A 27,232-nucleotide genomic window follows, 5' to 3' on the forward strand; every position below is an offset into this window, starting at 1 on the left:
GTAGAGGCGTCATAATCATCCCAATCTAAGTATTCTATGGTACCCGTCGACACCATATATATATATATATATATATATATATATATATATATACAATAAGCCTATATTTAGGGCCACTGCAGGACGAAGGCCTCTCCCTGCGATCTCCAATTACCCCTGTCTTGCGCTAGCTGATTCCAACATGCGCCTGCAAATTTCTCAACTTCATCACCCCACCCAGTTTTCTGCCGTCCTCGACTGCGCTTCCCTTCTCTTGGTATCCGTTCTGTAACTCTTATGGTCCACGGGTTATATGTATATATATACATATATATATACATATATCTACAATCCCATGTGCCTGCCCGATGTTTTCATACATCAAGTTCCCAGAAATCACAGTTACTTCTGTAATGGCGCAATTGAAGGCATTAGCGCAGTGAGGTCGATGATGAAGCCGATGATTTCCGTTGTAGCAAATACATTGATTAGCCGGCTACAGATTTTTGCGACAAAGAGGGTCTTCCGAAATTTTGCAAAAGTTTCCTTACAAAACGCGGCACACTGCATTGCTGATCAATAAAACTACCATTATTCTTGTCAACGATCCTACAATTGATTCCATTTCAATGTGAATATGGCGATCGTGCGTTCATCCACATGTTTGACATACAAGTCAGCAGGGGGGTGTTTAACACCCCCCCCCCCCCTTACACACTCCTGCACATAAAAAATCATACACAATAGGATAGGTAACACCATTTGGGTCATTTATCACGTGCCTTAGTACGTAATTCTACATTATTAGTCGTGAAATACTGACCACAGTGGCACGTGCATTTACGTACACCTTTGAAACAGCAGATATCCGGTTCCGCTGCATGGACGCACCTCGTGGGCGGACAAGGAGGCTTGTCTGTGGAATAAATATACAATCACATCATAAAAGTGGAAGCAAATAAAATACACGAAGGTAAAAGTAGTTGCTTGACGGTTGTCTTAGCTCGAGTGTGTCATCGCGAAATAACTATACCAGCGTGAATCGGATCAAAGACGAAAGAATTGGAACTGTATGAAGGCTATAGATACAACAGCTATTTTTCAGAAAATGTTTTATCTACGTCAAGCTACGTCAAGTGCCGCAGCCTCAAGCCGACATTTGGACGCATTGAAATTTCTTTGTCGGTAAAACAGCTGCTTTTTCAGCAGGGCTTCTAGGAGTCTGCTGTTTCAAGTGCGAGGAGTGTAAGAAGGTTGGAAAGAATATGCCGGGTGTTTTATTTTTTGAGAGCATACAAAATTTCTAATATCGCCTGTGGCAGATAGGATATTTCTAGTCATTTAGCTGGATAACCGAAAGAGGTGGACATTACTTGCGCGATAAATAAAATACGCAACTTACTTATTCCCTAATTAACATTCCCTAATTGCCTTGTTTTAATAGTGCTATGGGCCAGATATTGCTATATACAAATAACAGATGGTGAGTTCACAAGGCGTATTCACTCGGAAGTAATTTTTCGGTTGAAACCTCTTTCAACATGTTTCACCCCAAATTTTAAGACGATACAAGTGGTCGTTCTAGTTGATTTTGTTCTTGAATGCCTAAAACATAGTTTGTCAAGAAAGCAAGTAGAACACTAGTGCATGTTCACTTCCTTTCATGCGTATACTTGAAATTCGTGTGACCCTCAAAATTGTTTTCTTAGTGGATATGCCTTGCAACTCTTCCAATACAAGTTGAAAATTGCAAGATTTGCTGTAAGGTAATGATTTAAACTACGTAATTACTCGAATAACCATTCTGATTTATCGTGCCAGTAATGTCCACCCCTTTGTGTTTTTAAGCTCAAGGGCGGCTATTAGGCTGACTGCCTTAGGCTATTTTTTAAATTTTGGCCATTTTTCAGGCTATTTGTCTGTGGTGTAAGGATTGACAGGCACTTTAGAACATGCCAAAGAGGGTGAAGGCGAGAGCCTGCGCGCACAAGAGACAATAATTGAATCACTTGCCATTCTCATTCTAGCGTGTTATGACTTCTTATTACTTGTTTTCTCCCGCCAAAAGTGATTGGTTCGAGTGCCTTAATTGACGCTACCTTAAATAACTGGTCCTCAATTATCTTTGCCCTAATTAACACCTAAGGTCATGAGTTCATGCGCCTAATATTAACCTTATATTACTTGTCTTGCGTTTTCAAAGTCACCATGTGATGTGGAATTTAAGCCTTTCGCCATAATGGAACTGCCCTGTAAAATAGCAGTTACGCAAATAACCCTTAAGATACAGGCAAGTAGAGATATGTGTAATGCACTCTGTAGGACTTGTCAATGAGCTCTAATGACACAACCATAGTTAAGAAGAAGCTATGAAATTCCATTCAGCAATAATGGTAATGTTAACAGAGCAGCAGCTCTCGGTGTCTTATACATGGCCAAAAAATACTTTGTTTTATGAAATTTCCCACCCTTCTTTCGTTTAGCTATAGTGTTGCTACCTCGCTGACTCAATGAACCTGCACGCATGGGGTTCGGCGTTGCATTCACGAATGCTTATTCATTCCCCAACTGCATTGCCAGCAGCGCCGTATGCAACTTTTACGGAAGCAATCAGGGCATAGAACTCGTTCCGTAATAAACGTCCCACCTACAACTCTCAACTCTCTCGGAAGGTAAGACCCTGAAACGTCGGCCGGAGACCTGAAGGGTGCACAAAACAGAATTTCAGAACTTCTACATATTCATACCTGCACATAATCAAAAATGTGTCTTGTATTGCTCTCAACTCTAAACAACTAGATTCACTTTCGTCGCTTCCCCAGTGTAGGAGCTCGCTCTATGCATTATGGCGCTCTTTGGCAACAACTGGCCCTTGCGCCTATAAACTCCAATAATCATCCTCTACGTATTAGGCAGCAACCTTGAAAATCACACCAGCTCTTCGCCAAAGGATCTCTCTAGCTTATCAAGGTGTCCTACAAAGTACGTGCCGTAAGTATGAGGAAAAAGGCACAGTTAGGATGATCCACAACATGCTGCAATTAGGCACAAAATAGACATACCTTTGATGCTTTTCTGACAGCTTGCGACAGTTGCAAGGAACCCGAGCAGCAGTAGTCTTAACAAGCATGAATGCATAGGCATTGTGTCGCTGTAAAGACCCGTTGGGCGCACACAGTTATCACTTGATTATTAATGATATTCAGATAAGTCCAATGTTTTATAGCGTAGTTTAAAGCATATCATTTTAAATGAGCTCCTAAAAGCAATATATATATATATATATATATATATATATATATATATATATATATACAATGAAAGAGAAGAAAGGGAACCGAGGGCCCGATTTTATTACTTATAGCATAAGAAGCCAGCAAACAATGACACCAAGGACAACATAGGGGAAATCACTTGTACTTACTAATTGAAATAAAGAAATTATAAATTACTGGAAATGAAAATGGATGAAAAAACAACTGTCCACAGGTGGGGAACGAACCCACGTCTTCGCATTACGCGTGCGATGCTCTCACCATTGAGCTACCGCGGAGCCGTTTTCCCATCCACTTTCTGGGGTATTTACGTTTTTACAACCACAACTAACCCTGGGAGTGTTAGCCAGCGCCACCACTCACAAACCTTGGGGCGGATTTGGAATTTTTATTGACCAGTTGCCATCACCCAAAAAAGATCACGTGGTCGTGACGCCTGCGGCAGAAAGGATAATGAGTTTCTCGGAGGTTTACTTGAGCAGCTACAGGATGGCGTATTGCTGTGGTAATAATGGGGGCAGAGGAAGGGGAACGTGTTCGCACTCATCGAGCAGCTAGAAAAGCGCACATTCTTTCTGACCGTCAGTGCGTCCGATCTACACAATGAACGCCTGCGCGAAGTCATTGAGATATTCGAAGCTCCCGTCCAGGCGCGCTGCCACAGCGTCTATGCCATAGCCAGCTACCTAAAAAAATGCTTTGCATAACTTTGATTCCCAGAGTAAGCGGAATCTGCATATCTTTTTACGCAAAGGCCACGTGTTTCTGCGGATGTAGATGAATTGGGAACACACTGCTGCACAACTACGTCAGCGACGTTGATTTGAATCGATTTGACTTTATTTTGCGCTCTTACTTGGGGAGAACATACGGGTAAAAGCTAGACAAGCCCATCAAGCCCTACAGTACACGGCGGCAGTCGGATGAAAGAAGTACGCAATGTCAATCGTATTATGAAGATGGCTAATGAAATGCGATAAATGCTTGATTAGAGAATATAGAATTGCTTGGAATCTGCTTTGGAAAAAAAGTGGAAAGCAGAGGTTGATAAACACCTACAGAAATATATCATCGTCATCAGCCTATATTTTATATATAGGCTGATTTTTTATATATTTTTCCGCTGCAGGCCGAAGGCCAATCGCTGCGATCTCCAATTACCCCTGTCTTGCGCTATCGTGTTCCAACTTGCGCCTGCAAATTTTGCGCCAACTTGCGCCTACCTCCCTCATGACTCCGACAGAAATATATCAAGCGTGCTAATTAAAATTAAGTGTTCGTGTAAGGAGTGAGGCTGCCCTGGAATACGTAAGATGAGCATCGCCCTCATCATGTATAAGCGCTGTGACCCCCACTGTTTAAAACTCACATCCCAACCAGATCATTACAAGCATATTTGCTAGTACATTACGGAGCGATGGGGACAGTATCAATGTTTTCAGGTATACCGCCACTTGCGCTTCATAAACGAGCGTAAACCCAATTCAGCTCGTTTTCTATTTCACACTTTCTTGGTGTGCTTGAGAATCCCGCCTACGTTATCACCCGGACAGACCAATCGCGGGTGGTGGTACCGGCGGTATATGAAAGGAATCGAATCATGCAAAGTAAATCTTGATTATATACAGGCCTATAAACGCTCAAAATGTAGCACCACGATGGCAGCTAAAAACAGATAAACATCTTACCTGTCGATCACTCCTGCGACTGTACAATACAAATGCAAATAGAGAGCTAGAAAATGTTCTTTCCCATGAATATCCAGAGCTGCGCAATATGCGTCACGGGTGGGTATACGATAGGCAGAGTACTCTAAAAAAATTCTAAAAAATATTGCGGCGATGAGCAATGCCACTTGCAGCAAAACCCGCATGCATTGTTCTCGTTGAAACTCAAGTGTTCTCTTAAGGTTTCTTTTTAGCTCAACGTCTCCTGACATGAACATTGTCTTCGGCACCCTGTGCGGCGCAGTCCGTGCTTCAACGCAGTTGCGAATAGAAATTATTATTTGAAAACATTTCTCTGGGAAAGCAGTGCAACACATAAAGCAAAGTGTAACACTTGGAACGAAGAAACGATATCGCTGCCTTACATTTATTGCAGAATGTCTACGCAATGTTTTCCGGCGGGCGTTCTGAAATTCCAGCTAATAGAAACTCCATATTCGTGCCGCAAATATGTTATGTTAGAGACCCTGTGCCTTATCGTAACAAAAATTAAAAACAAATTTTGATTTTCTTCGAGGTAGCACGTCAACGATGCTTTTGGTACAGAATATACTGCACTATAATTGCATATAATGGCATTGGCGTATTCGAGAACCCTTTCAAAAAATTAATGCAGCTCCAATTCTGCTCACATCCACCGCTGGTGTAGTTCAAATCCAGCGCCAGTGCAGCTCCACCAACGAGAAACCTGGGGAAGTGCGAAGCAGTTATGCGCTGGTGCTGCAGTAGCGCTGGAGGGAGGAGCAATCGAGCGCGTGTAGTGTGGTGGCGCCCTCTCTTGCGCTGCGCTGGTACCAGTGTGGTATTTAGTAACCAATTTTAACGAGTTGCTGATAATTATTGCGCTTAATGCTTGAATATCCGTGTCTTTTAAATTATTCTGAGTCATGTTGGTTTATTTTGAACCTGTTTTGGTCAGTTCTGCACTTGTTTTACCCTGTTTTGAACACTTGTTTTTGAGCGTGATCACGACAGACCGCACGCGACAGTCGTCGACACCGACAGCCCGGGCTACTAAAGTGCTTCGCACTTAAAGAGGATCGCTGAAGTAAGCGCCTTATACTGTGCGACATGTAACATATCGCCATCGTGCGACAGTATGCCACACTTTAAATGTTTTGTGCAACAGCGACTGGTTTCTCAAACTGTGACGCAGAGCTGCATGAGGAGGATTTATGCATCTTGCAAGGCATGACGTAATCATTAGTTTTTGTGAATATCTAAATATTAGTCTGGCAAGAACTGACACATTCGTTCCATGTTGTACGTGACCTCCATATCAAACTTTTGGTGGAAATTTCAGAAGCTTGTACAACGCTACTTTGTTTTTGCGAGTAGCGCATACGATGAACTTCTCGACAAAACGTCGAGTTGACCGTCAAAGGGCACCTGATTCTCAACTGATCTTAAAGGAGCCCTGAACCACTTTTTATGAAAGTCGAGAAGTGCATCTGAAGTTAATTTAGACTATTTCAGAAATACTTTGCCACAAAAAAGTATCCCAATGCCTTCAGCAGAAGTGGAGTTATTGGCAATGAAACATCCCGCTCGCGGTGCTTCCGCTCCTTCTTTTAATGACTTGCACTCCGAAGACTACGGCGGAGCGTGGTGTGCCCACAACTCTCCGCCTACTGAATGTCACCGTGGCGCGCAGTTCAAATTTCATTTTGGGCGTTCACGTAAACGACACTATTGCCAATGTTGGCGCCTATGACGCGCCAAACGCGGTGGGCCGCTGCATCTATGCTATGCAGCAGATTGCTTCGCCCACGACAGGGCTTCAGTGCCCATGCGCGCTCATATGCTCCAGTTTGGCAGTGCTATGTGGTGCGGACGGGCTTTTTCCTGCACCAGCTTTACCGACAGGTATTAGCCACATCCAACTTATGCATTTTGAAGCGCGATCTATAGCTTAATACGAAGCGAAATATGCCAAGGCGTCTAACGAGCAGGAGCCATCAGTGAGCACGCTCTGGCAGACGTGCGTGTGGTCTGTGACCTTAAGGTTCGCGTGGTCCGAGACTAGTTGAGTGGTCAAAAGTTGTTGAAATTAGCGAGATATGATGGCTATACGGCAACGATAAGCAATGTTTAATTCCTACGCGTGCGGCCGCGGATGAGCATGGGCAGACGCTATCGGCTTTTTGCGGAAGTACGTAATTATTAAGGACATTTGAAAGCATATTCGCTTGCTTCAGCCTGTTAATAAATAGCGTCATTAAATTTACACAGCAACAAAAGAAAGAATTGGGCGCACTGATCCAAACACCCTTCTTGAGTGATGTCAACTATTGGCCCATATCAGGTGTGTATAAGACTCTGCTATATTGAACTGGCTTACGAGTTCAACCGAGTTTTATATCTGTTTGCCTTTCTTTCAAATTCTTGGGCAGAGCTTGTTGAAACATGTTTTAGAGGCACCGAGCACACTTGCTTGCAGCGAAAATTTCACTCGCTGACGTACATGATAGAAACAACTCGCAGCCCACAACGCGGACTTTGCTGATTTCCTTTCTAGTTTCGTGCTACTGTGTTTCTCTTGACGCCAGCCGACACTTCCTTATTCCGCAGCATTGCGTTTACCCGTGCCATTTCTCTAAATTCGCATTGCCGCAGTTGAACCTCTGGCTCTACCGTCTTACGGTGCAGTTTGCCTGCAATTTGATGAAGCAGCCCGACATTTGATACATAATAACGTCGATGTTCGACAAGGGCTTAACGAATTTATTTTTAACAATTTCTTTGATCTTTATTTTTTCTGATATCTAGCTCTCGCAAGGTACAATGAGTACAATATGTGCTTAGTGGCACTCATTAACCTTAGGAGACACACAGAAAAACACCTATTCATTATGACGGAACATTCTTTCCGAGTTAAGGAGCCATGAAGCGACCATCGGTAAGCCCAACAAGACTAAGGCCCACATCCACAAACCCACGTTATACTTATCTTTTGCGCTCCTTACCTTTTGGTGCTGTGATAATTTTCATAAAGAAATATTTTGCTGAAATCTAACATTTCATTAACTTATCGTCTCTAAAAAGAAGCGTTTGTAAATGTACCCTGGCAGGATACATGAAGTGTACACGTATCCTCACAATCAGTTATCCAACGCAAGAAGGGTAATCACTGCAGAGCCCATCAATTTCGTCGTCTTTGGCAGAGAAGCTGACGTTCCCGAAGCGCAACCATACTTATATAATAATATTCCACCCCCGAAAACGTATCCATCAGGGAGGAAGAAATGAGGAGGTTGGTTCGAATATTGTTGATCATGTTTGAGCCTCGTAAATAAAGAATCAGTGACAGGAATATCAGGCGCCGTCACTCGCAGAGACTAATGGGAAGGCGCAGGGCGCCGAATTCATGAGGCCTCCGCGTAGAGTGTAGGGTAGCTATCGGCCTTCTCGGGTTATAAGCGAAAGCCGAGCAGAAACAGAGAGCATGGCGCCGCTCCGGCAGCTGGTACTCAGGCGTCTTGTGCTAAGAGACCGTCGATGTATATCGAGGTATAAAACGACGGCAAGTTTCTGAGCAAGTTCAGCTATTCGAAGCGAGATGTAGTGCACATTCTCACCATACTACCACTCGCAGCGAGCCCAGACGATTGCGGTTCTCCCGTGCCACCATTTTTCTGCTTTTTGTCCTGAACGAAAAGATAGGAACCGACTGTCAACAATAGCAAGAAGAAACAACGCGTCTGCCTTCCTCACTTGCTGAGTTGAATGAGACTATCGCGCGCATGCTGCGTAAGGAGAGCATCCAAGGTTGCACACATGCATTTCGCTACGCTTGAACGCCTCCTCCCCAGCCCAAAATACCGGTGGCCTCTTGACAAGTCACACGGCACACAGAACATTCTAACAGAAAAAAAAAGAAGGAAAACAAGCCATAACACAAAGTACACTACTGGTTGTCTTGCGATGAACTGCGGCGCAACACCCATGCAGCACCGCGAACAAACACACCGACACACACAAACACACGCACGTACAGACGAAGAGGATGGCACATGTTGCCAGACGAGGGACGCACAACAGCACAAACTCATCGTTATTTACACTTGCTGTTCGACAACGGGTTTTATTCTACATTCCACTTTTTATAATTATCGTTTTGAGTGGCGGCAAACATTTTTATTTGAATGAGTCAATGACTGAGGCCAAAAAAAAAATCTCGTAGCCTAGCTCCCACGGTCCTCCCTTATGACGACAAAGCCACCTTATATAAAGCTACTTTTTCACTCAATAAGGCAGGTTATTCAAACGCACCTTGGCCTTTTCTCATTCTTTTCTTTTTGGTACTCTTATAAAAGTGCGCCTTATAGCGTGAGGTTAAGGTTGATTTGTGAATGAATTCGTGCCTAAGTGCATAGAGTGAACACTGACCATAGGTGTTCCTATAGTAAGCAGATGAAAAGGGGACTGTGATGTTGTAGATTCGTTGCATAATTAGCAGTATCTTTATTTGTAGGACACCTTATATCTACAATTTGCAATCATGTAACATATGGTTGTTGTTTATTTTTGCAATTGCAATGAAACACTTTACTGCGATAGCTATGAGGAACCCAAAACTAGGTTTTCGGTGTCTGTGAGTCTGTATCTCCGTCATTTACGTCAGGATGTTGTCGTCATCATCCGGTGGTCATCTTCAGACCACGTAACAGTCGTCGCACAAGCTTCACACTCATCCTCGGATGAATAAAAACTTTTCTAGCAGTAATACAAACGCTACAAATAATACAAATTCTACACATGATTTCTTTCTACAAAGAATACATATGCCCGTGGTTACGTGGTCACACTCTGTAATTTTCTAAGAAAAGCTGTTGTCGCATTGCGAAAGGCGTGTTGAACAACAACATTTGTGACGGTAACCTAAAGCAGACAGTGCTGCATAGAAAAAAGGAGCACACAAGGCAAGCGCTCGGCAAATCCCGTGTCTTGTTTTTGTGTTTATATTTCGATGTGCCATTGTCTTCTGCGCGCTGCCAATACAGTAAATATGGCCAACTACTTCCTGGGATTATTCCTTATTTTAATGACGATGCCGCTCTCTCATTCTTTAGGTTCAACATTGAAGGTGTTTTCAACGGTTAGGTTGAAACACAAGGGTTTATTCATGCATTTGACGGGGCAATTCCTCGCTATGCAAAATATTTGTGAATCACTGCAAAACACTGCATATAAGGAACCACGAAGGGACGCAAATTTACTCAATAAACCTTCTTAGCCGAGAATATTTAGCGGAATCCCAGGTAGGCTCGGGACAACGCCTTTGAACATTGAGAATAGACGCTGGAAGTCCTCGGGATTTGTCTCTGGAATTGAACCTTTGCAGCACCTGCGAGGCGAAGAAAAAATATATCCTAGAGTGAAACATTTCTTATAACATTTCGCAGTTTTGCCCGCAGAACCAATTGCCTAAAGAGGTAGCAATGTTTAGCGTTGGGCATGAATCTCTGGGAGATGTTCGAACTATACGTGGGTAGGGCATGGTGTGACGCAGCGCACGAGCCGACCGCTGCCGAGCACAAGGAGTGACGCGCTTTCAGATTACCGGGAATCGCAGAATGTTTTCTTGAGGAAGGATTTGCTGCAGTGGCAGTGGTAGCGTGGCGCCTCGGAGGTGTACAAGGTGAGACCGACGGGAAACCGATCGGTGGCAGTCAGCACACAGTGAAACTTCGACAGTGATGGCTTCACATTTAATCTCCATTTGAACACTGAAACTTCGCTTGCAAAAATGCGACAAATATTACTCATGATAGATACGGACATAAGGTGTTCAGACGGAAAATTTAGGGAAAGCAACACTTGATGCAATATTGCAAATTCTAAACAGGCTTTTCTCACACTCAATTCAGGAACGATTTATTGTTTTATTTCTTTATTAATTAGGGCGCTCCTTTATACTTTTTGCTGTTTCTGTAGCGTGCTGCTCAAAATTACAAAAGCAGGGCGTTTCCTAGAGGCAGTGTACATGAAGTGGTACGATAAAAAAGCAGAAGTTTACATTTATACCAATGACCACAAAATAGTTTATGTGGTAAATATAATTTGCTCTAGAACGTTACGCGGCAGTGAAGAAAAACCACGCTGAGCCACAACATTTCCCCCATCGTTTCGCGCAATCGGAATACTGAATGTATCCTAGCAAAATTAGGCGAAATCAGTCATTATACGTCGTAATATAAGGTATATGAGCACAATAATAAAGAAAGCACTTTTGTTGCTTAGAAGAACGAAAAAAATTTCCGCCTCCATTCAACCCTGTGAAAGTGTATGTACAGCGAAGCTATTGCCGACGTTACACAAGCGCCACCACCCCAAGGCGCCGCACCGTCGAGATCAGTGTAGCGGCCATGACCTCGTTCCCGCACTTTCCGTTGATGCTTCGACGTCGCGGTGCACGTTCGTGGCGTGCATGCACGCTCGTAACTCGCGTTCACGATTACGGTCGCAGTACACGCTGTGCGACTCATGCAACGGACAGAGCGCCCGCTCATCAAGGACAGATACATCGCGTGCACACGTTCGTCACTCGGGCACGCTGGTGTGCCGGAGTGCAGCATATATCCTCATTCTTGTAGCCCTCCACCTGGCGCAACTGCGTTATTGAACTAATTCAATTTCTCAATGCAAAGCGCGTCACAGAATTTGTTAAGTACGACTTACACACAACCTGCAAGCATCGGGTTGTAATTCCAACATACGAGAAAACATAATTCCGTTACGCGGAAACTCAAAATCACACTGCCTCTGGAGACGAAACATTTTCTTTGTCGAAGCGATGGTGTACAAGCACGGACGTAGAAAATTTGCCGGGATAGCCGTATACAGCGTCGCTGTAGAAATCAACCTAAAACCCAACATCTCAAAATTTGTAAATCGGGCTACACCGGAACATTTTAGGACGGTAAATATGACGGGAAACCGAACTATCGGGCGGTAAACTGGGCTAACGCAGGTGGTTAGGAAATGCTAGAGCTACGTTTGGCGCGTCCCAGCCAGTGGCCAAAACACGCAGTTGTGCAGTTCACAAATGCGGTTTAGGTTGAAGTTGCAGTGTCCAGAAATGTTATTGACATACACGCATGAGTCAACAAGACGCGTTCAAAATTTGTTAACATAGAAAGTATGCGATACTTGAACGATTTCCTCGGCTTTATTTTATCACTGATGCATCACTGAACTCAGGGTTGTTATTAGTCTGCTTTTTATGCAAAGCAGAGCAGCAAACATATTAACCGAAAGCGCCACGCGTTTCGTCATAAAGCGCGCTATACATATCGTGTGATTTCACAACTCATCTGTCCCACCGTTCGCGCCAACCACGGCTTCTCTGGAGCGCGCGTTTCCATTCCAAACGTGAGAGGCGTGCTCCAGACCAGCCGTGCTCCAACATGCGTATTCAACGTATCACGACTAAACGCGGCACCTTCACATGCTCGACGCATGACTTACTCTAGATGAGCAGCTAGCTTTAGATTGCGCGAGTGTTCGCAGAGGCTGCAACGGGATACCTGCTAGGTTCCACGTAATTTTGTCGTATAGCACATGTACCCAACATGAAGCCTGACCATGCACAGTCTCTTTAAGGCATCGGCCGGTGCTCTCTCTCTCTCTTCTGTTTTGGAGGGGGGATTCAGATGTGGGATTTAGATGGAACCTTCTGCTGACGGCACTCGTGTAATTTTCAATGCAGTCGCGCCTCGCGTGCTGTGGCACATGTTAGGCTGGGACGAGCATGACGCGACTGCGTGCCACCGCGGAGACTGACGGTGGAGGGAGTTGAGCTCTCGTCGCTCAGCGCGTGCCAGTTGACGACAAGAGCTGGCCCTTCAGTTGTTAAGTGGTTCAGTTCAGGCGCCATTTTGTAACCATGCGGTTACGATGAAAGCCACTTATCTGCGTGTCTCGCACAAAACTGCTTTTGCTTCTACAATTCAGTAACTAGGGCAGAATGCAGCTTCGTATTATGTTGGCTCCATTTGCACGTCACTCATGCTGTAGGCGGCCTCGTCACAGAATTTCGAGCCATAATGAAGAAGCGTGAACTCACCGCAATGGCACATATCGTATGCGTCTTTTCTCTTGCATGTTGCAATCATTGGCAGCCGGCAGACTCTTGGCCAAACGGACTGACACAATAAACCGGACCACACTGCAAAACGAAAAAAGAGCTTCTTTATTCATTATCTCATTGACCTTCAGTATATTGCAAACATTAGGCTTGTGCCTTATTTAGCAATGGCCTGACGACACAAACCGTTTACTGTAATCTCTCTTAATAATCAGTGTTGGGTGGAAAGCTTCTAATGGATGACACCACTTAACACCGGAGAAGATTGCATGTTATTTTGCTAATGAATAGAATAGCCAATTCTTTGGGTATAACATTTGCATCCGAGATTCCTACCTGGCAATCCTACCTAATTTTACGAATATGACCCTTGAGATAGAATCATATTATGTAGAATGCAACATGTATTCAATATGCGTGCGCTCTTAAACTGATCCCGACAAGACGACCTGTGAAAATGCTTCTAATTTCTTCTACAAAAGAGGCTTAAATGTTACAGGTAATTCTACGCCATTTGGACATGAAAAGATACAAGAAAAAACGTACAATTATGACAACCTAGCTCAAACAACGTTAGGAAATCTGTCTATTTTTCTGAAAGATTGCAGCGGCAACGCCGTTGGTATGAGGGGTGACCCGACTGGATGCGGGCCTAGACACAGGGACAGCAAGCGTGGAAGCTGGCGTGCGCTACTCGTGAAGCAAAAAAAAGGAAAGAATAACTCCCGGAATCGAACGGGCGTCTCGCCACGTCTTGGTTTCGACATGAGCTCCACCGCTCTTGACCCGGACAGTACCAGCTTGTCCATTCTCGCGTTCGTGCCACGCAGCGCCTTATTTCGTCGCGCTACATGTGGCCCCGTATTGAACACCGATGTACGCGACTGGATGCATTCATGCGCACCTGGCCAATGTACCAAAATCTACTGGTACCAAATTCCTCTTATCTGGCAGTTTCTCAAACCTGGAAATTGGTTCGACATTCTCCTCACTGACATCATAAGGCCACTACCACCACGTCAAAACGTTCGTTACCTGTTCAGGTGCATTGACAGCTTTACCTGGTAGCTAGAAGTAACGCCGCTTCCCGACATTTGTGCTGCAACCGTATACCGGTGGCCTTTGTCAGAACTGCAGTTGCCCATTTTCAATGCCCGACCGGAATGACCACTCCACGGATAGCACCTGTACTCAGCGCTCTTCTCAGAGCTTCCCCACTTGCTTGGCATGACTCTACCGGGAACTAGCGATTGCCACCCTCAGATCAACTGCATATAGGATCGTTTTCACCCGCACCCGAAGTCAGCACTGATTGTTCATAGCGCGCCATCGAAATGGATAGAGCGTCTGCATGTTGTCCTTCTGCGTATCCGGTGCACTCTGAAGTCAGAAATAGGGTCTCGGGCGTGGAGTTCGTCTACGGCACTCCATTAATTCTGATCCCTTGGACTGTCTTCTACTGCTTCTAGTCACTCATGAATATGTGCGGTTTTTGGCAGCTGTTCCGTAATTTAAAGCCCTATCCGAGGCCGCGCCCACATACCCTACCTACGAGTGATGTCACTCGGCCTGCTCTGCACCCTCATTTCCTTGGAACATTTGGTTTGTTGTAGAGACACACGCCTACATACATTGTGGACGCCGATAGATAGACAGATGCACCGCCCTTGAGTGACCGAAGGCTGCTTACAGTGAGGCGCCTCCTACAGCTGTTGCTCCCGTCTCAGCCCCGGATGTCACTGCTTCTGGTACTGCTGGCTTTCCTCCAGTACCCCGCGTTTTCTGGCGTTGCTGACATAACTCATTCACCACCCACATTGCACAGTTGGTGCGCCGACACTAGTCCATGAAAAAAATTAAAGGCTAGCTGTACTCCCGGAATCAAACAGATGTTTTGTTGCGTACATGTTTTGCATGTGCTCCACACACGAAACATGAGATCAATAACCAAGAATTAGCCTATCAGAAATATTTGGCTGTTGTACCAAGTATCCAAGTATCCATTTTATAAACGTCCTGTTCTCTGCCTCTACCTGTTTCCTTCATACTTGGCCATGCTATGTATGACAAAGGAAAACCGGGATTCCTTTCGGTTCAGGTGTCATAGGCGCTTCTTGAGGCAACAAACTTACGCTGCTTTTCTTTTTACATTTATTGTAGCTTAGACGAGAGATTGCACGAACAGCTAATTAATGGAGAACGGTGCTTTGCAACTCACAAGAAGCTATTTTCCCATGAATTGGTACTGCCGTGTAGTTGGACCTCGTCACCACAATAATGCTGCGAGACCAGGTCAGTGACGTCGACCACGATAAAGCTTCCTTCATTATAACAAAAGTAGACTTTGCGGGTGAACCGAAACACGGTAACTGAGGTCTCTGCGATGCATACTTTGAGCAGGTCTGTCACGTAGGAGTTGCTGGGGCAAGTGCCCATACTTGCCCTTTTGTACTGCGACGCCAAAATTGATGTTGTGTGATAGCACGTGTTATTCACAGGACCAGCAAATAAAGACATTGACTCCAATTGTGGTGTGATGGCGTACGTCATAAAATTGTTTGTTGCGTTAATGTTTAGAGTACATATAGTGAGTGCTACGCGTCAAGGGCCGTCGTATATATGTCAAACCTACGCATTGGAAACGCATTGTGGCACAGCATGTAGCTGCTCTGAATGAATTCTTGGGGTATTACGTGCCAAGACCACGATTTTATTATGAGGCACGCCACAGGAAGGGACTCCGGTTTAATTCTGACCACCAGGGGATCTGTAACGTACCCCCAATGAACGGGACGCGGGCGTTCTTGCATTTTGCCTCCATCGAAATGCGCTCTCCGCGACAGGGATTCGATCCCGCGACCTAGTGCTTAGCAGCGCAACACCATAGCCGCTAAGGCAAAGTAGCTGTTCTGAGTGGTCTGTGAGAAAAATTATCCTATAAAACTTATTGCGCCATTTTGTATTTATGTCAGTTTTAACAATGTAGTCTAACGGCAAGTATAAATTTAATGATTTTTTAACGCTGTGGCCGTTTCGGAAGTACTGCTTCAAGAACTCATCAAAGAAGCGCCATCTTTGCAGCACTTTTTTTCGCTGTGTCAATCGAGCCTCCCCTGTCTGCTTACTCGCGCATTATTTTTTATTTATGTAACGTGTATTTAATGTCGCTGACAGATTAGTTGCTATAAAAGGTGCCAGTCGGGAGTGCCAGGTACGTTCTCCGAAAGGCCATTTGTTTGTGGGTGGAGCAATGGCGAATAGTTATGCTGTTCATCCACCTTGCTGAGGTGCATTACGAGTTCACGGCTGCGGAAAATTTCGCACTCGTTTTTACCGAAAGGTAATGCCTCCATTCAAACATCTCCTTGATGAATGAATTCAGCTTATCAGTGGTGACAGATGGCATGGGAGCTGACTCAAAATTGCCTGCGACGTAGTAAGTGGACGCTTCAGTGTATAGGTCTACGCTCGTCGTAATAAGTAATTTCTTTTGCAGTCAAAGCCAATGAAGTGATTTTGTCCTCGAAAAGTCATGCTTCCTAGCAAGCCAGTCATACACCGAAATAATCGGTTCTACTGGTGACAGAATTCAAAGCTTCCGACATACGAGTAGGAGCGCACATAGCAATTTGGCTATCTGACCTAAGTGCATTTCTTGCAGGGTAATTATTGGACGCGTTCAAAATTTGAAGACATATAGGTTAATTTGTCACAAGGAAGTATTTCCGTATGTTGCTCCTCAGTATCAAAGGTATAACGCGCTCTTGCGCGGTATTAACTTTACGCTCCTACTTTGCCGTCCATAGGGGCGATGATCTCTTCTCCGAATTTGCCAATTCTAGGCTTCTGAGACATCGGCTGCTGCGAGAAGATAATGGAAGTATCTTTTTTTTTTCATACTGGGACCCGCGGTCATGGATTAGACTTTATCGACAATTTTGTTCAGATATGCCTGGCATGGTGGTGCGTATAAAATAAACTTTCTGTGATAAACCAGCAGTCAAGCTTTGCTTTGACATATTGTTTAGTGAGTCTCTATTGAAGGGCGAAATTGTGGAAGTCCACAAAAAATAATCGCAAAAAAAGCGTCGTGCGATTGTATTGCTTTCTACGCTCAAGATAACCGCCTAACCTAAATCATTCTTGTTGTGGCACTGACAAATAGGCAGCTTTTGTTTAGCGCAGGCGACTGTATGTTCGATATCACGTGGATCGCGCAGCCACCGTAACGCTATGGGAACCAGTCCTAACTTGCGTAATTGAGCACCAAAATGTTCTAGCCATCGGGGAAGGTACTGAACGCTGGGCACAGTGTTAGCTGCCACTTTAAGCACCAAAAGGTGATTTGCTGGCATCCTTACGCTTCTAGAAGAGCACTTACTATATGATATTTGTAAAGAGAGATGCTACCACATGTGTCACTAGCCTTCATCTGCTAGGTAAAAAAAAAGAAATTAATTTTCTTAGTTCTTGACCAAGCTTGAATAGTGCGCATTCTCTCTAAAGCTACACTCTAAGGCTGATTTAACCGTTTTACCTTAAATTTTATCTTTATTTTCATATATATCGTTAGGTGTCCTTTTTTGGCCGTACAGTGTGAGTACATTGCGCTCTGGTGGCCAAAAAACTTCCTTGTAAGTCAGCGCTCAGTCTTTCGTCTTGTTGTACTGTTTAGCAAATACGTTTCCATTTTGTATTTACTATAATATGATTACAGGTAAACGAGTACACGACAAAAATCATTAACTGCTGCCAAAAGTGTAAATATTTTTGGCGGAGACAAAAGACGTCCTGCCCAATGACTTGTTCTTAGCAGCTCTTTGTTCCTTAAATATGTAGCCAGCAGAATTGAATTTTATTACGCTTATCGCGCTTATAATTGCTATAAGAACGATATGTTTGGCAACTGCAGAGAGTCTGGCGAATGTTTTCCTGTGAGCTACCCACTAATAAAACACGGATTCCACACCTTCAACGCCGTCGAAATGCAAATATCCGTCGAATTTGCCCTCATGTTACTCTCAATCTGCCACATATTGTGACTATTGACATTCGTCCTTCTCCGCCACTCCCACCCTATCAAACTGCCCCACCGCACCCATCAAATGCGCCATGAAATTGGCCGTAAAAATGCACTGTTCTTACAATTAGCTTTGTTTAACAAAATGTTCTTTCATGTATTGAAGCACAAAAATAACTAGAACGCCCATGTATTTCGTCCCACATTTTGGGAAATAATATATCCAAACTGGTGTTACCCTGGAGAGTCATTTCAAGTGATTACGTCTTGCAAGCTCACTCGTTGCTATTCGTAAATTGCAATATGTGCCGTAAAGGAATTACGACGGTAAATAGAGAGTTTTGGTTAAGTAGTAGAATATGTATTTCTATTTCTCCTGTTAGTAATGTCCGCCCCTTCAAATAATCCAGCTCAAGGACAAATATTATGTTATCTGCCACAGGTAATTTTTGAAAATTTTGTAAATGTTAAAAGTGATCACCCCATGCTGTGCAACTGTGCATCTGTGTCATGGCCCGTCTGGAGCGTGCGTCTAGCGTCTGTGCAGGCGCGTGCTTTAGACCAGCCATGGACTTATGCGTTCGAAAGTTAACGTAGATCGGGCAATGCTTTGCTTATGGGGTTCGAGCAAGCGTAGAATTCAAGGAAGGTAATAATCAGGAGCGCGTCTATTGCTGTTCCGAAACAGCCGCAGTTTCGCCCGAAGAGCGTAGCATTGATTGTAATAGCAAGGTGTTAGAAAACAACACGGCACAGGACTTGTAGTTTCGCTGGTCGCAAAATTGTAATGAACATTCGCTTACTAATTATGTTACCAAGCATGGAGTCACGCGTGAGTGGGCTCACATGAGCAGATCTCACTGAGTGGCAGTGAACAATAACTATGACAACACTGGCGCAACAGAGAGCGGCGAGCGAATTGCCTTTGGGGCTGCTTCCCGCATCAACGCGAAGTAGGCACGGGGGAACACAGCGCACAAGAAGTCACCACTCCTAGGCGAGCGAAGCGTTTGTAACCACCGCAGATTACCTCCAAGATAAGTCGTGCGTAGAAGTTCTCAGCTGGGCAGACAAAGAACTTTTATTCAGGTCCTGAGGAACTGCGTCCAAACGCAGTTCCTCGGGACCTGAATAAAAGTTCTTTGTCTGTCTGTCTGTCTCAGCTGGGCCATCCACAGCCGCCCCCGTATAGTATAAGAAACGCGCGCCAATCTGCTTGCTCCTCTCCCTTCCCCCCGCTCCCCTTCTAGCGCAGGCTCACGTCTCCGCTCCCCGCCCTATCTTCCGCACACGAGGAGCCGGCGCTCATCCGCCCAACCCCCTTGGTGCGCATGCAAGACGCCGCCGCACTAAGCCGCCTTCCTTCTCGGCTGTCTTTCGGACCTACAACACACGGTTCGCAGCCACAATGTTATCGCACTTGGACTTTAATTACGATAGCAATTATATGGGCACTCCAGGCGCATTTCTGCTGCAGCCGCCGTCGTCGCCGTGAGGTTCCGTGTAAAGTCCAAGGGCGATAACACCATCACCGCGCGCCCTACACGGTATGCGCGAGTGAAAGCGTGCGAGGGGAGCCGAAGATTGCGGCTCAGTCTCTCCCACGCGAAATGGAGGAAAGCGAGCAGGAAGCGCACCATCTTCCGCCGTCACACGCGAGGCACCTAGCGTTGCGAGGCATCGCCAGGGGAGGGGGGGGGGGGGGCATTATACACCATGCTTGTTAATATACTTAGCTAGCGAATGTTTACAAGTTGATACGGCCAGTAAAAGTACTATCCTTATTTCCTATGGGTGTCAGGTAATTTGCTATCGCAATCGATGTTTCACCTTTCGGGCGAAACTGCGACTTCTTTATGGAACATCACGGCGACGACAGAAATTCGACAATGAGAGCGGAAATTCCCCAGGAGCGTCAATGCATTTGCTATCACAATAAAATTATCTCGTTTCACTCGGAACCCGTGCGACTGGCGTCGGCAGATTTTGAGGAAAGGCGAAAGACAGCAGTGCCATCTGGACAGCATCCGGCACTGGGCAAATTGCAGAGATTGAAGAAAGACGGAAACTAGGTGATTTTCTGAAGAGCAACAGCAGTGCGACTGTTTAATGGCTAGCTTACTCTGGGCGTGTCGTGAGACAACGAACTAATGTTCAATGTCTTGTGATGCGCGAGTCGGGAATAATTTTTAAGGTTTAAAAATGCCCAGCAGCGAAAATTATAAATTATTTCGGATCTAAATGTTGTTAGCGAGCGTTACATCACTGTAGCATCAAAGGAAGAAAGATGACTTCATGCAAAGTGTAGAAGCACTCAATTTCTCTGACCTTGCTTTTCACTGGGCGTGTGAATGAAGATCTTCATTCACAGGAAATTCAAGGTAATCACTAGCTAGTAGATTTACTATATGAGCTTCTATACACATTAGGTAATAAATGCGTTTAAAAATACTAAACATTATGTGAAAGAAAGGTCCCTATATTACAATAAAACACTGGTCTTCTTTGCCCGTTCGCAAAATCAATTTGTGTGCTAGATGCAAGTACAGGTTATAGGTATTACTAATCTAAAGTACGGTCCTGTATTACTAAACACGACATTGCAAAACTTCCTGAAGTGTTGCGGTTGTTGCGGTCAGGTACTGTCTTTTATCAATAATACAGAAACACTCACCACATTTGCAGTAACAATTCCTGGAAGTCTTCATGCAACAAGGTTTCTTGTTTCTATTACATAAAGGCACAGGGCAGTTATTATATTTTTTGTTGTCGTCATCATCCTCCCTGTCTTCGTATTTGTGGTTGTTTCGCTCATCGTATTTGTTCCTGTATTTCTTCCCCTTGTAGCTGTTTCGATCTTTGTATTCACCGTCAGCATCGTCCCTGTCTTCGTTTTTGTGGTTGTTTCCATCATCGTATTTGTTCCTGTGTTTCTTGCTCTTGTAGCTGTTTCGACCTTTATAGTCACCGTTATCATCGTCCTCGTCTTCGTTTTTGTTGTTGTTTCTATGGTCGTATTTGTTCCTGTGTTTTTTCCTGTTGTAGCTGTTTTCATCTTCGTAATCATCGTCATCGTTGTCGTCGTCGTAAACTGAAATAGAGAGGATCCCTTGCTGGTCATGATTTGACTCGAAATTTAATGCAAGCGATTTAAATGATTTAGCACCTGCTCCGAGCGCAAATCTCAACACGTATTTCTGCATTTGTATAAAACACAGAAATGCATTCGAATAAAATGGATTAGTGCTCTTTATACTTTTCAACAACTTTTTTACAGCACAGAGAAAGTGTGAAGCCTTTGCTTTCACAAAATTATAGCCATCAGATGTTCGTGGCAAGGTAAGCTTACTAGATAAAACAAAACACGCTTGATAATGCGGTAAAGTTAAGCCTAGTTAACCAGCTTAACGACTCAACGTACGCCAATTTTAGTGTAGTAGCAACATTTTATTCAACGTAAAATTTCCTACTTTTAAGCAACGAAGAAATGTGATACCGCGAGTTCCTAACCGGAAGCAATTAAAAGCGCGCCACGCCTTTGTTTACCAAGTGTTGCTATGGTAATATTTAATATTCATTTTCCTAAATTATCGTCGACAACTATATTCCTCTGCTTTGCAGTTTGTCAGCCCATGCAGCCGGGCAGACACCCCAAACCCGTAAAAGCAAGCAAAAAAAGTTTCGCAAGGAATTATCTGAGGAATGCCGCATAAAACGTTTTGGAATAACATATAATAAGATATCTAGCAAATCAAAAGCACGTATACCCAATTGCCTGTACAGAATAACATGCATCAAGTAAAGTGAGTGCCCCAGCTTAATGCAGCGCTCTTATTTCTCCTCAAAGTACAGCATTTCGTGCGCCGTAAAACCATGGCTGCTCCAAGGAGCTTTTGGAATAATGCTACTGTTTTCATTAGTTAGATGACAAAGATATCTACAATTCTTACTTTTATATTTCCTATAAAGCTACGTTCTAACGCACAACCTAAACACAACTTTTGGTCGTCTGCGGTATGCTATATTTTGCGTGGCTTTCGCTTTCACCTGTAAAAAATGCCTGCGACACTTCAAAATTATGAAACATGGTTTTACGGCGCAATTTGAGTCGGGACACCGCGATTTACACAGCACAGACGCCAGTATATCTCGATGTGCCCGTCTGATAATGCGCCTCAAACCATCTTTCATAATCGTCATCAGCCAATATCTATGTCCACTGCAGGACGAAGGCCTCTCCCTGCGATCTCCAATTGCCCCTGTCTTGCACTAGGTGATTCTAACTTGCGCCTACAAATTTCCTAACTTCCTCAACCCACCTAGTTTTCTGCACTCCTCGACTGCGCTTACCTTCTCTTGGCATCCATTCTGTAAATATAATGGTCCACCGGTTATCCATCCTACGCATTACATGGCCTGCCCAGCTCCATTTTTCCTCTTAATGTCAACTAGAATATCGGCTATCCACGTATGCTCTTTGATCCACATAGCTCTCTTCCCGTCTCTTAACGTTAGGCCTAACATTTTTCGTTACATAGTTCTTTTTGCGGTCCATAACTTGTTCTCGAGCTTCTTTGTTAACCTCCAAGTTTCTGCCCCATACGTTAGCACCGATAGAATACAATGATTGTACACTTTTCTGTTCAACGACAGTGGTAAGCTGCCAGTCAGGATTTGGTAATGCCTACCGTATGCATTCCAACCCAATTTTATTCAACCCACTCGATAGCCAATGAATAGCTAACCGATAATCGATAAAAGAACAAATAAATTCCTGAAAACGCTGTGGGTGACTTGGTAGTGCTTCGCCTAGCCCAAATACGTAGCCAATACCTTGCGATAGTCAATCAATAGGTAATCGATAATCAATCAATAAATTTCGGGAAATGCTCGGGATTACTTTGCAGTGCTAAGCTTAGCCCAAATACGTAGCCAATACCTTGTGATAGCCAATCGATAGCCAATCAATTGCTAATCGACAATCAATCAATAATCAATAAATTACGGAAAATGCTAGGGGATGACTTGCTATAGTGCTTAGCCTAGCCGAAAGGCCAGACATAACTAGGTGCCCATCAGCTCCGCTGTCTCTTTAGCATTGCGCCTGCAGTGCAAGGTACGCAATTTTTTTATTAGTCAAATATAATGAGCGAATCGTCCGTATAAATATATTATACTATTAGGCAGCTTCAGCTCAAAACGAAAAATATTAAGCCTACAATTAAATAGTATTTAAAAGGTCACGTAATTTACACACCGCGATTTTGACCGAAATTATTTACTGAAAAATAGGTGCTTTCCTTTCATAGTCAAGGCCTTCGGCAAATGCCGACCTCCTCCCCCCCCCCCCCCCCCCCGTGAGAAAAATTCCTGGCTACGGGCCTGGCTTCAAATATTTTCCATTTTCAAATATCCCCTAAAATAGGAGAGGCAACTTTGCGAAAAAGAGTTTCCTCGGCATCACAGCCCGTCGAAAATGGATGTCCAGCGACGCTGCCGCAAAACCACTGCAGCTGGTGATCGGTGTATAAAATGTTTTCTTACTTTACAATAGTAGATGTGATAATCGCTTTGTGTACCCTGTTCTTGGTCGGGAGCCCTAACTCTGCGTAGCCTATCCCATAGCAGTGGTCCAACGGGAGTGTCTACGCGCACTGCAATCGGGGCGGTTACGCCAGCATGGTAACTTTCGAGAAGTACATGTATTTGCCTAAACTTCGTCCTTATAGCTTCAAACGGCTTCGTGACTTTGTAAAGTACTGCTTAATATAAAAAGAAACATTATTAGATGTGCTCGTGGGCAGGATTCGAACACAGGACCTCCGGTACTGCAAGGACCTCCCGATATTGAAATCACCACGCCACGGACGCCTGCATTCAGAAGTGGCATGGAACGCCCCTCAAATATTTCTCGCGGGCTAGTAATCAAATATGCGGTTCGGATGCTTTCTTTATTTGGACGAATCCTGTTCTGCATGCTGTATGCGGTATTCCAATGAATGTATGCACTTTTCACTTCACTTTGCTTAGTGGTTTGCTTAACCTGCTTCGCTTCCACCGTGGTTCAGGTCTGGTATTGCAGTACCTCCGTGATCGGACCACAGTTTAACGCGACAGCGTTAAGGACTCCATGTCACAGAAAATCCGGCGTTAGTGTCGGTGTCGGCGTAGGCGTGTGCGTGGGCGCCGTTGTCCACAGCTACGAAAACCTTCCCGAGCCACCGCGGCCTCGCAGGCCCTCCTCCGCCTTGCCCGGAGGCGTTAGTGAACTAATTGAATTTCTCAAAGTAAAATCTGTCAGAAAAATTGTAAAGTACGACTTAACTTCTACCTACAGACATGATAGCATCGGATTGTGATTTGAATGTATGAGAAAACAAAATTCTGTTAGGAGAAAACTCAAACACGAACCCTTTTTCAAGCATTTCTACCATACATCTGCGGCGCGCGCCGGGTAGGTTACTTGCGAAAAATTTGGCCTGTTAAGTCTCCATCGTCGACTCTAATTCCAGGATCACTTGCTGCGCGACATTACACACTTCGAAGCCCTTGGTAGCCGAACAGGTTGCAATCGCGCTGGCTCTGCTCGATGGTCGCAGAGAGGCAATATATAGCGATTTCAAAGCGGCCATTAAGGCCTACCAAACCGAGATGGTTTCCCCTCAGGCCCGTCGTATTCTCCAAACCTTGAAAGTATCTCTCCGCATTCTCTCATTTGGTTTCCCGCTCACTTGGGGTCGAATGAGGGCTCTCCCTCTAACCCTAACGAGAGCGCGCACGAGGCTGCGCGAGGACTCACTGACCGTGCCGCCTCCGCAGTCCCCCTAATCCGCGGGGAACCATTGCTGACGTATAATGCGATCACCAAGCATTACTATCTGTCAAGATGGGTATTCCCCTTCCCGCACCCTGCCTTATGCAGGGTGCATAAGGCAGGGTGCTATATACCCTGAAAGGTATCCTAGTGCGGACTGCCCAGCCTGTGGACTAACGGCAACATTGAACCATGTGTTGTGGGAGTGTGAAGCCATCGGCTCCGCCTTCAGCGAGGATAGGTGGGCTGAGCTTTTGGGCAGCCCCAAACTCAACGACCAAACCCTGGCCGTCCAGAGTGCCCGCGATCGGGCCGTCAAGCTCGGCTTGGCGGTCCCTACGTGGGACTAGCCGGGGGACACGGGGTCTCCCCTGCGTCTTCTCTGGACCTAAATAAAGTTATTTCACTCGCTCACTTTTAATCTTCGCCTTTAAGAGTGGAACGCGATAGCACTCAAAGATCCCTGGCTGTTTGCCACGCTTCCCGGCAACTGCAGCTTCCCTTTTTCTGTACGTTTGCCTGGGTGCGCCGCTGCCGAGGTGAGTGCCATCTCGATCTCGTTTTTGCAAGGACCTCCGACTTGGTGCGCGCCGCTGTATCAATGCTAGAAAAAGGGTTTCTGTTCTGGTTTCCGCGTACCAAAATTATGTTTTCTCATCTATTCAAATTACAATCCGACGCTAATCATGTCTGTAGGTTGTGGTTAGTCGTACTTCACAATTTTTCTGATGCATTTTACTTTGAGAAATTCAATTAGTTCACCAGTGCCACTGAGCCACGCGGAGGGCCTGCGAGATTTTCTTGGCCGCGGACTGCCGTACGCAGACACAGACGCCGGATTTTCTGCGAAACGGGGCCCTTAACGCGATCGCGTTAAAACCCCATTCAGATGGTTGTCGCCTCCTCGGCAGGTCAAACTGCGAATTAGCCTGCCGAATGCGTATCGGATACGGGAGCTCCTCGGGGCAACAGCGAAACAATTAATAAACGATAAAAAATGTCCTAGGGCCTTCACATTTTGACACAAGACGGTTTATATTGCCCCTGGAAAAAAGTCTTCCCAACAATTCACTTGTGTTTAGAAGTGAAGCCTACTTTAAGGGGATCGGTGTAAGCTTGGTTTTTGTAAGCGGGCTTTCCTAAGTTGTGCGTTGCAGTGAAGCCTACTCATAATGAAAAATGCGATGCGAAGGGGGGCCTGATAACGATATCGCGTTCCACTCTTAAAGGCGAAGCTTAAGCGGCCTCCAATTTTTTGCCCATGGACGCGGAAAAAAATGCCGACCAAGTGGAGGCTAACAGCTTCGGTGTAACAGAAAATTTATTCCGGATGTGCGCAAAACAATATTGAAAATAACACTTAAAATGCATGCATTTGCACGCCGCTGTTTATAGCCGGTGCTCATAAACTCATTTTTTATAACTTGGCGCAAGGCACATGGGACATACTCTCTGCATTGATGGAATATATGTAAAGAAAAAAATTCAGGCTTACCTTTTCTTTTGGCGGAGGTGACGACTACCAGATACGCAAGCAACAGTGAAAGTAAGAGAATATATTTTCTGGTCATTGTTGGCTGCAAAGATATCCAAATATATTAAACTCTCCCTAGATGAGGGTCGACGTAAAAACGTTTTAAATAGAGTAGTAACAGCACCTACCAGGATACATGGCAACCAAACGCTAATACATGCTTGGTACAATGCACTATTAGGGTCTTCGAGAACTTGTCTCAAAGACCGCACTTTGAATATTTGTTTTCGGCCTATACCATTTCTACATAGAACCCTCTTCTTATCAATAAAAGAGTCCGTAATTTACCAAAAGTGGGAGTGTTTTCTCTACTGGTATTTGCTGCGCAATTTAGGTGTAGGAATTTTTCTGCAATTCATAAATTTTAACAAATCGCTACTACTCCAAAAAATACATTTTATGGAACTGGCCAAACAAGCGCAACCGCAGTGCTTGTAAGCTGCAAATTAATATGTGAAGCGAAATACCTTACCTTCCTCTGTTCAACACAAGCACGTATCTCTCAAATAACAGCTGGTGGGGCCTATATTGCGTGGGTCGTAGACAGTGATTTGTCTTTCCTACCCACAGCGGGTGAACGAAGTCCTGTGCTTTTGGTGAGACACGCGAGGAAAAAGCGCAATTGTTCTACTTTTTTCTTGCTTACTCCATCGATACCAGGAGCATATAAATTAATATACGATTGTGTTACAAAGTAGAACAAAAGGAAATGACAGCATGATTTAGCAATGAAGTGTGCGCGCTTGAGCAAGTTGGTAATTCTTCACGAAACGAACACAGCGTGGACGACTGGT

The 27,232-nt window shown here is 44.7% G+C and overlaps 3 protein-coding genes across 8 annotated transcripts in view; all 3 read right to left on the reverse strand.

Annotated features, from left to right (window-relative positions):
• The window catches only part of LOC119458014 (keratin-associated protein 10-4-like), a 39,988-nt gene extending 34,904 nt beyond the window's left edge, over nucleotides 1-5,084 (reverse strand). For 2 of the 3 annotated variants that reach the window (XM_049670628.1, XM_049670627.1), the window contains exons 1-3: nucleotides 4,943-5,084; nucleotides 3,042-3,130; nucleotides 803-895 (exon numbers count right to left, since the gene is read on the reverse strand). In XM_049670628.1, the coding sequence (XP_049526585.1) occupies nucleotides 803-895; nucleotides 3,042-3,123 (175 nt within the window). In that variant the 5' untranslated portion in view covers nucleotides 3,124-3,130; nucleotides 4,943-5,084. Of the gene's footprint in view, nucleotides 1-802; nucleotides 896-3,041; nucleotides 3,131-3,586; nucleotides 3,669-4,942 lie in introns of those variants that run through there. The other variant, XM_037719803.2, reaches the window with a different exon arrangement.
• Nucleotides 1-27,232, reverse strand: part of LOC119458016 (uncharacterized) — a 210,529-nt gene that overhangs the window by 137,407 nt on the left and 45,890 nt on the right. The window lies entirely within an intron of this gene.
• Nucleotides 10,053-27,019, reverse strand: LOC119459515 (insoluble matrix shell protein 4-like). The gene is made up of 5 exons (XM_049670637.1): nucleotides 26,911-27,019; nucleotides 26,400-26,481; nucleotides 20,765-21,181; nucleotides 13,050-13,151; nucleotides 10,053-10,328 (listed from the first exon to the last, which is right to left on the reverse strand). Exons 2-5 carry the CDS (start codon nucleotides 26,473-26,475, stop codon nucleotides 10,228-10,230), a joined length of 696 nt encoding a protein of 231 aa, XP_049526594.1. The 5' UTR covers nucleotides 26,476-26,481; nucleotides 26,911-27,019; the 3' UTR covers nucleotides 10,053-10,227.

Source organism: Dermacentor silvarum, chromosome 7, assembly GCF_013339745.2.
Source record: "Dermacentor silvarum isolate Dsil-2018 chromosome 7, BIME_Dsil_1.4, whole genome shotgun sequence".
Taxonomy (NCBI): Eukaryota; Metazoa; Arthropoda; class Arachnida; order Ixodida; family Ixodidae; genus Dermacentor; species Dermacentor silvarum.

Excerpts from the sequence above, each read along its gene's own strand:
- LOC119459515 (XM_049670637.1), bottom strand. The coding sequence starts at position 26,475 with ATGACCAGAAAATATATTCTCTTACTTTCACTGTTGCTTGCGTATCTG. Across the intron at positions 13,152-20,764 it reads GAATTGTTACTGCAAATGTG|TGTGGTCCGGTTTATTGTGT; the intron begins GTGAGTGTTTCT and ends TTCGTTTTGCAG. Across the intron at positions 10,329-13,049 it reads ATACGATATGTGCCATTGCG|GTGCTGCAAAGGTTCAATTC; the intron begins GTGAGTTCACGC and ends TTCGCCTCGCAG.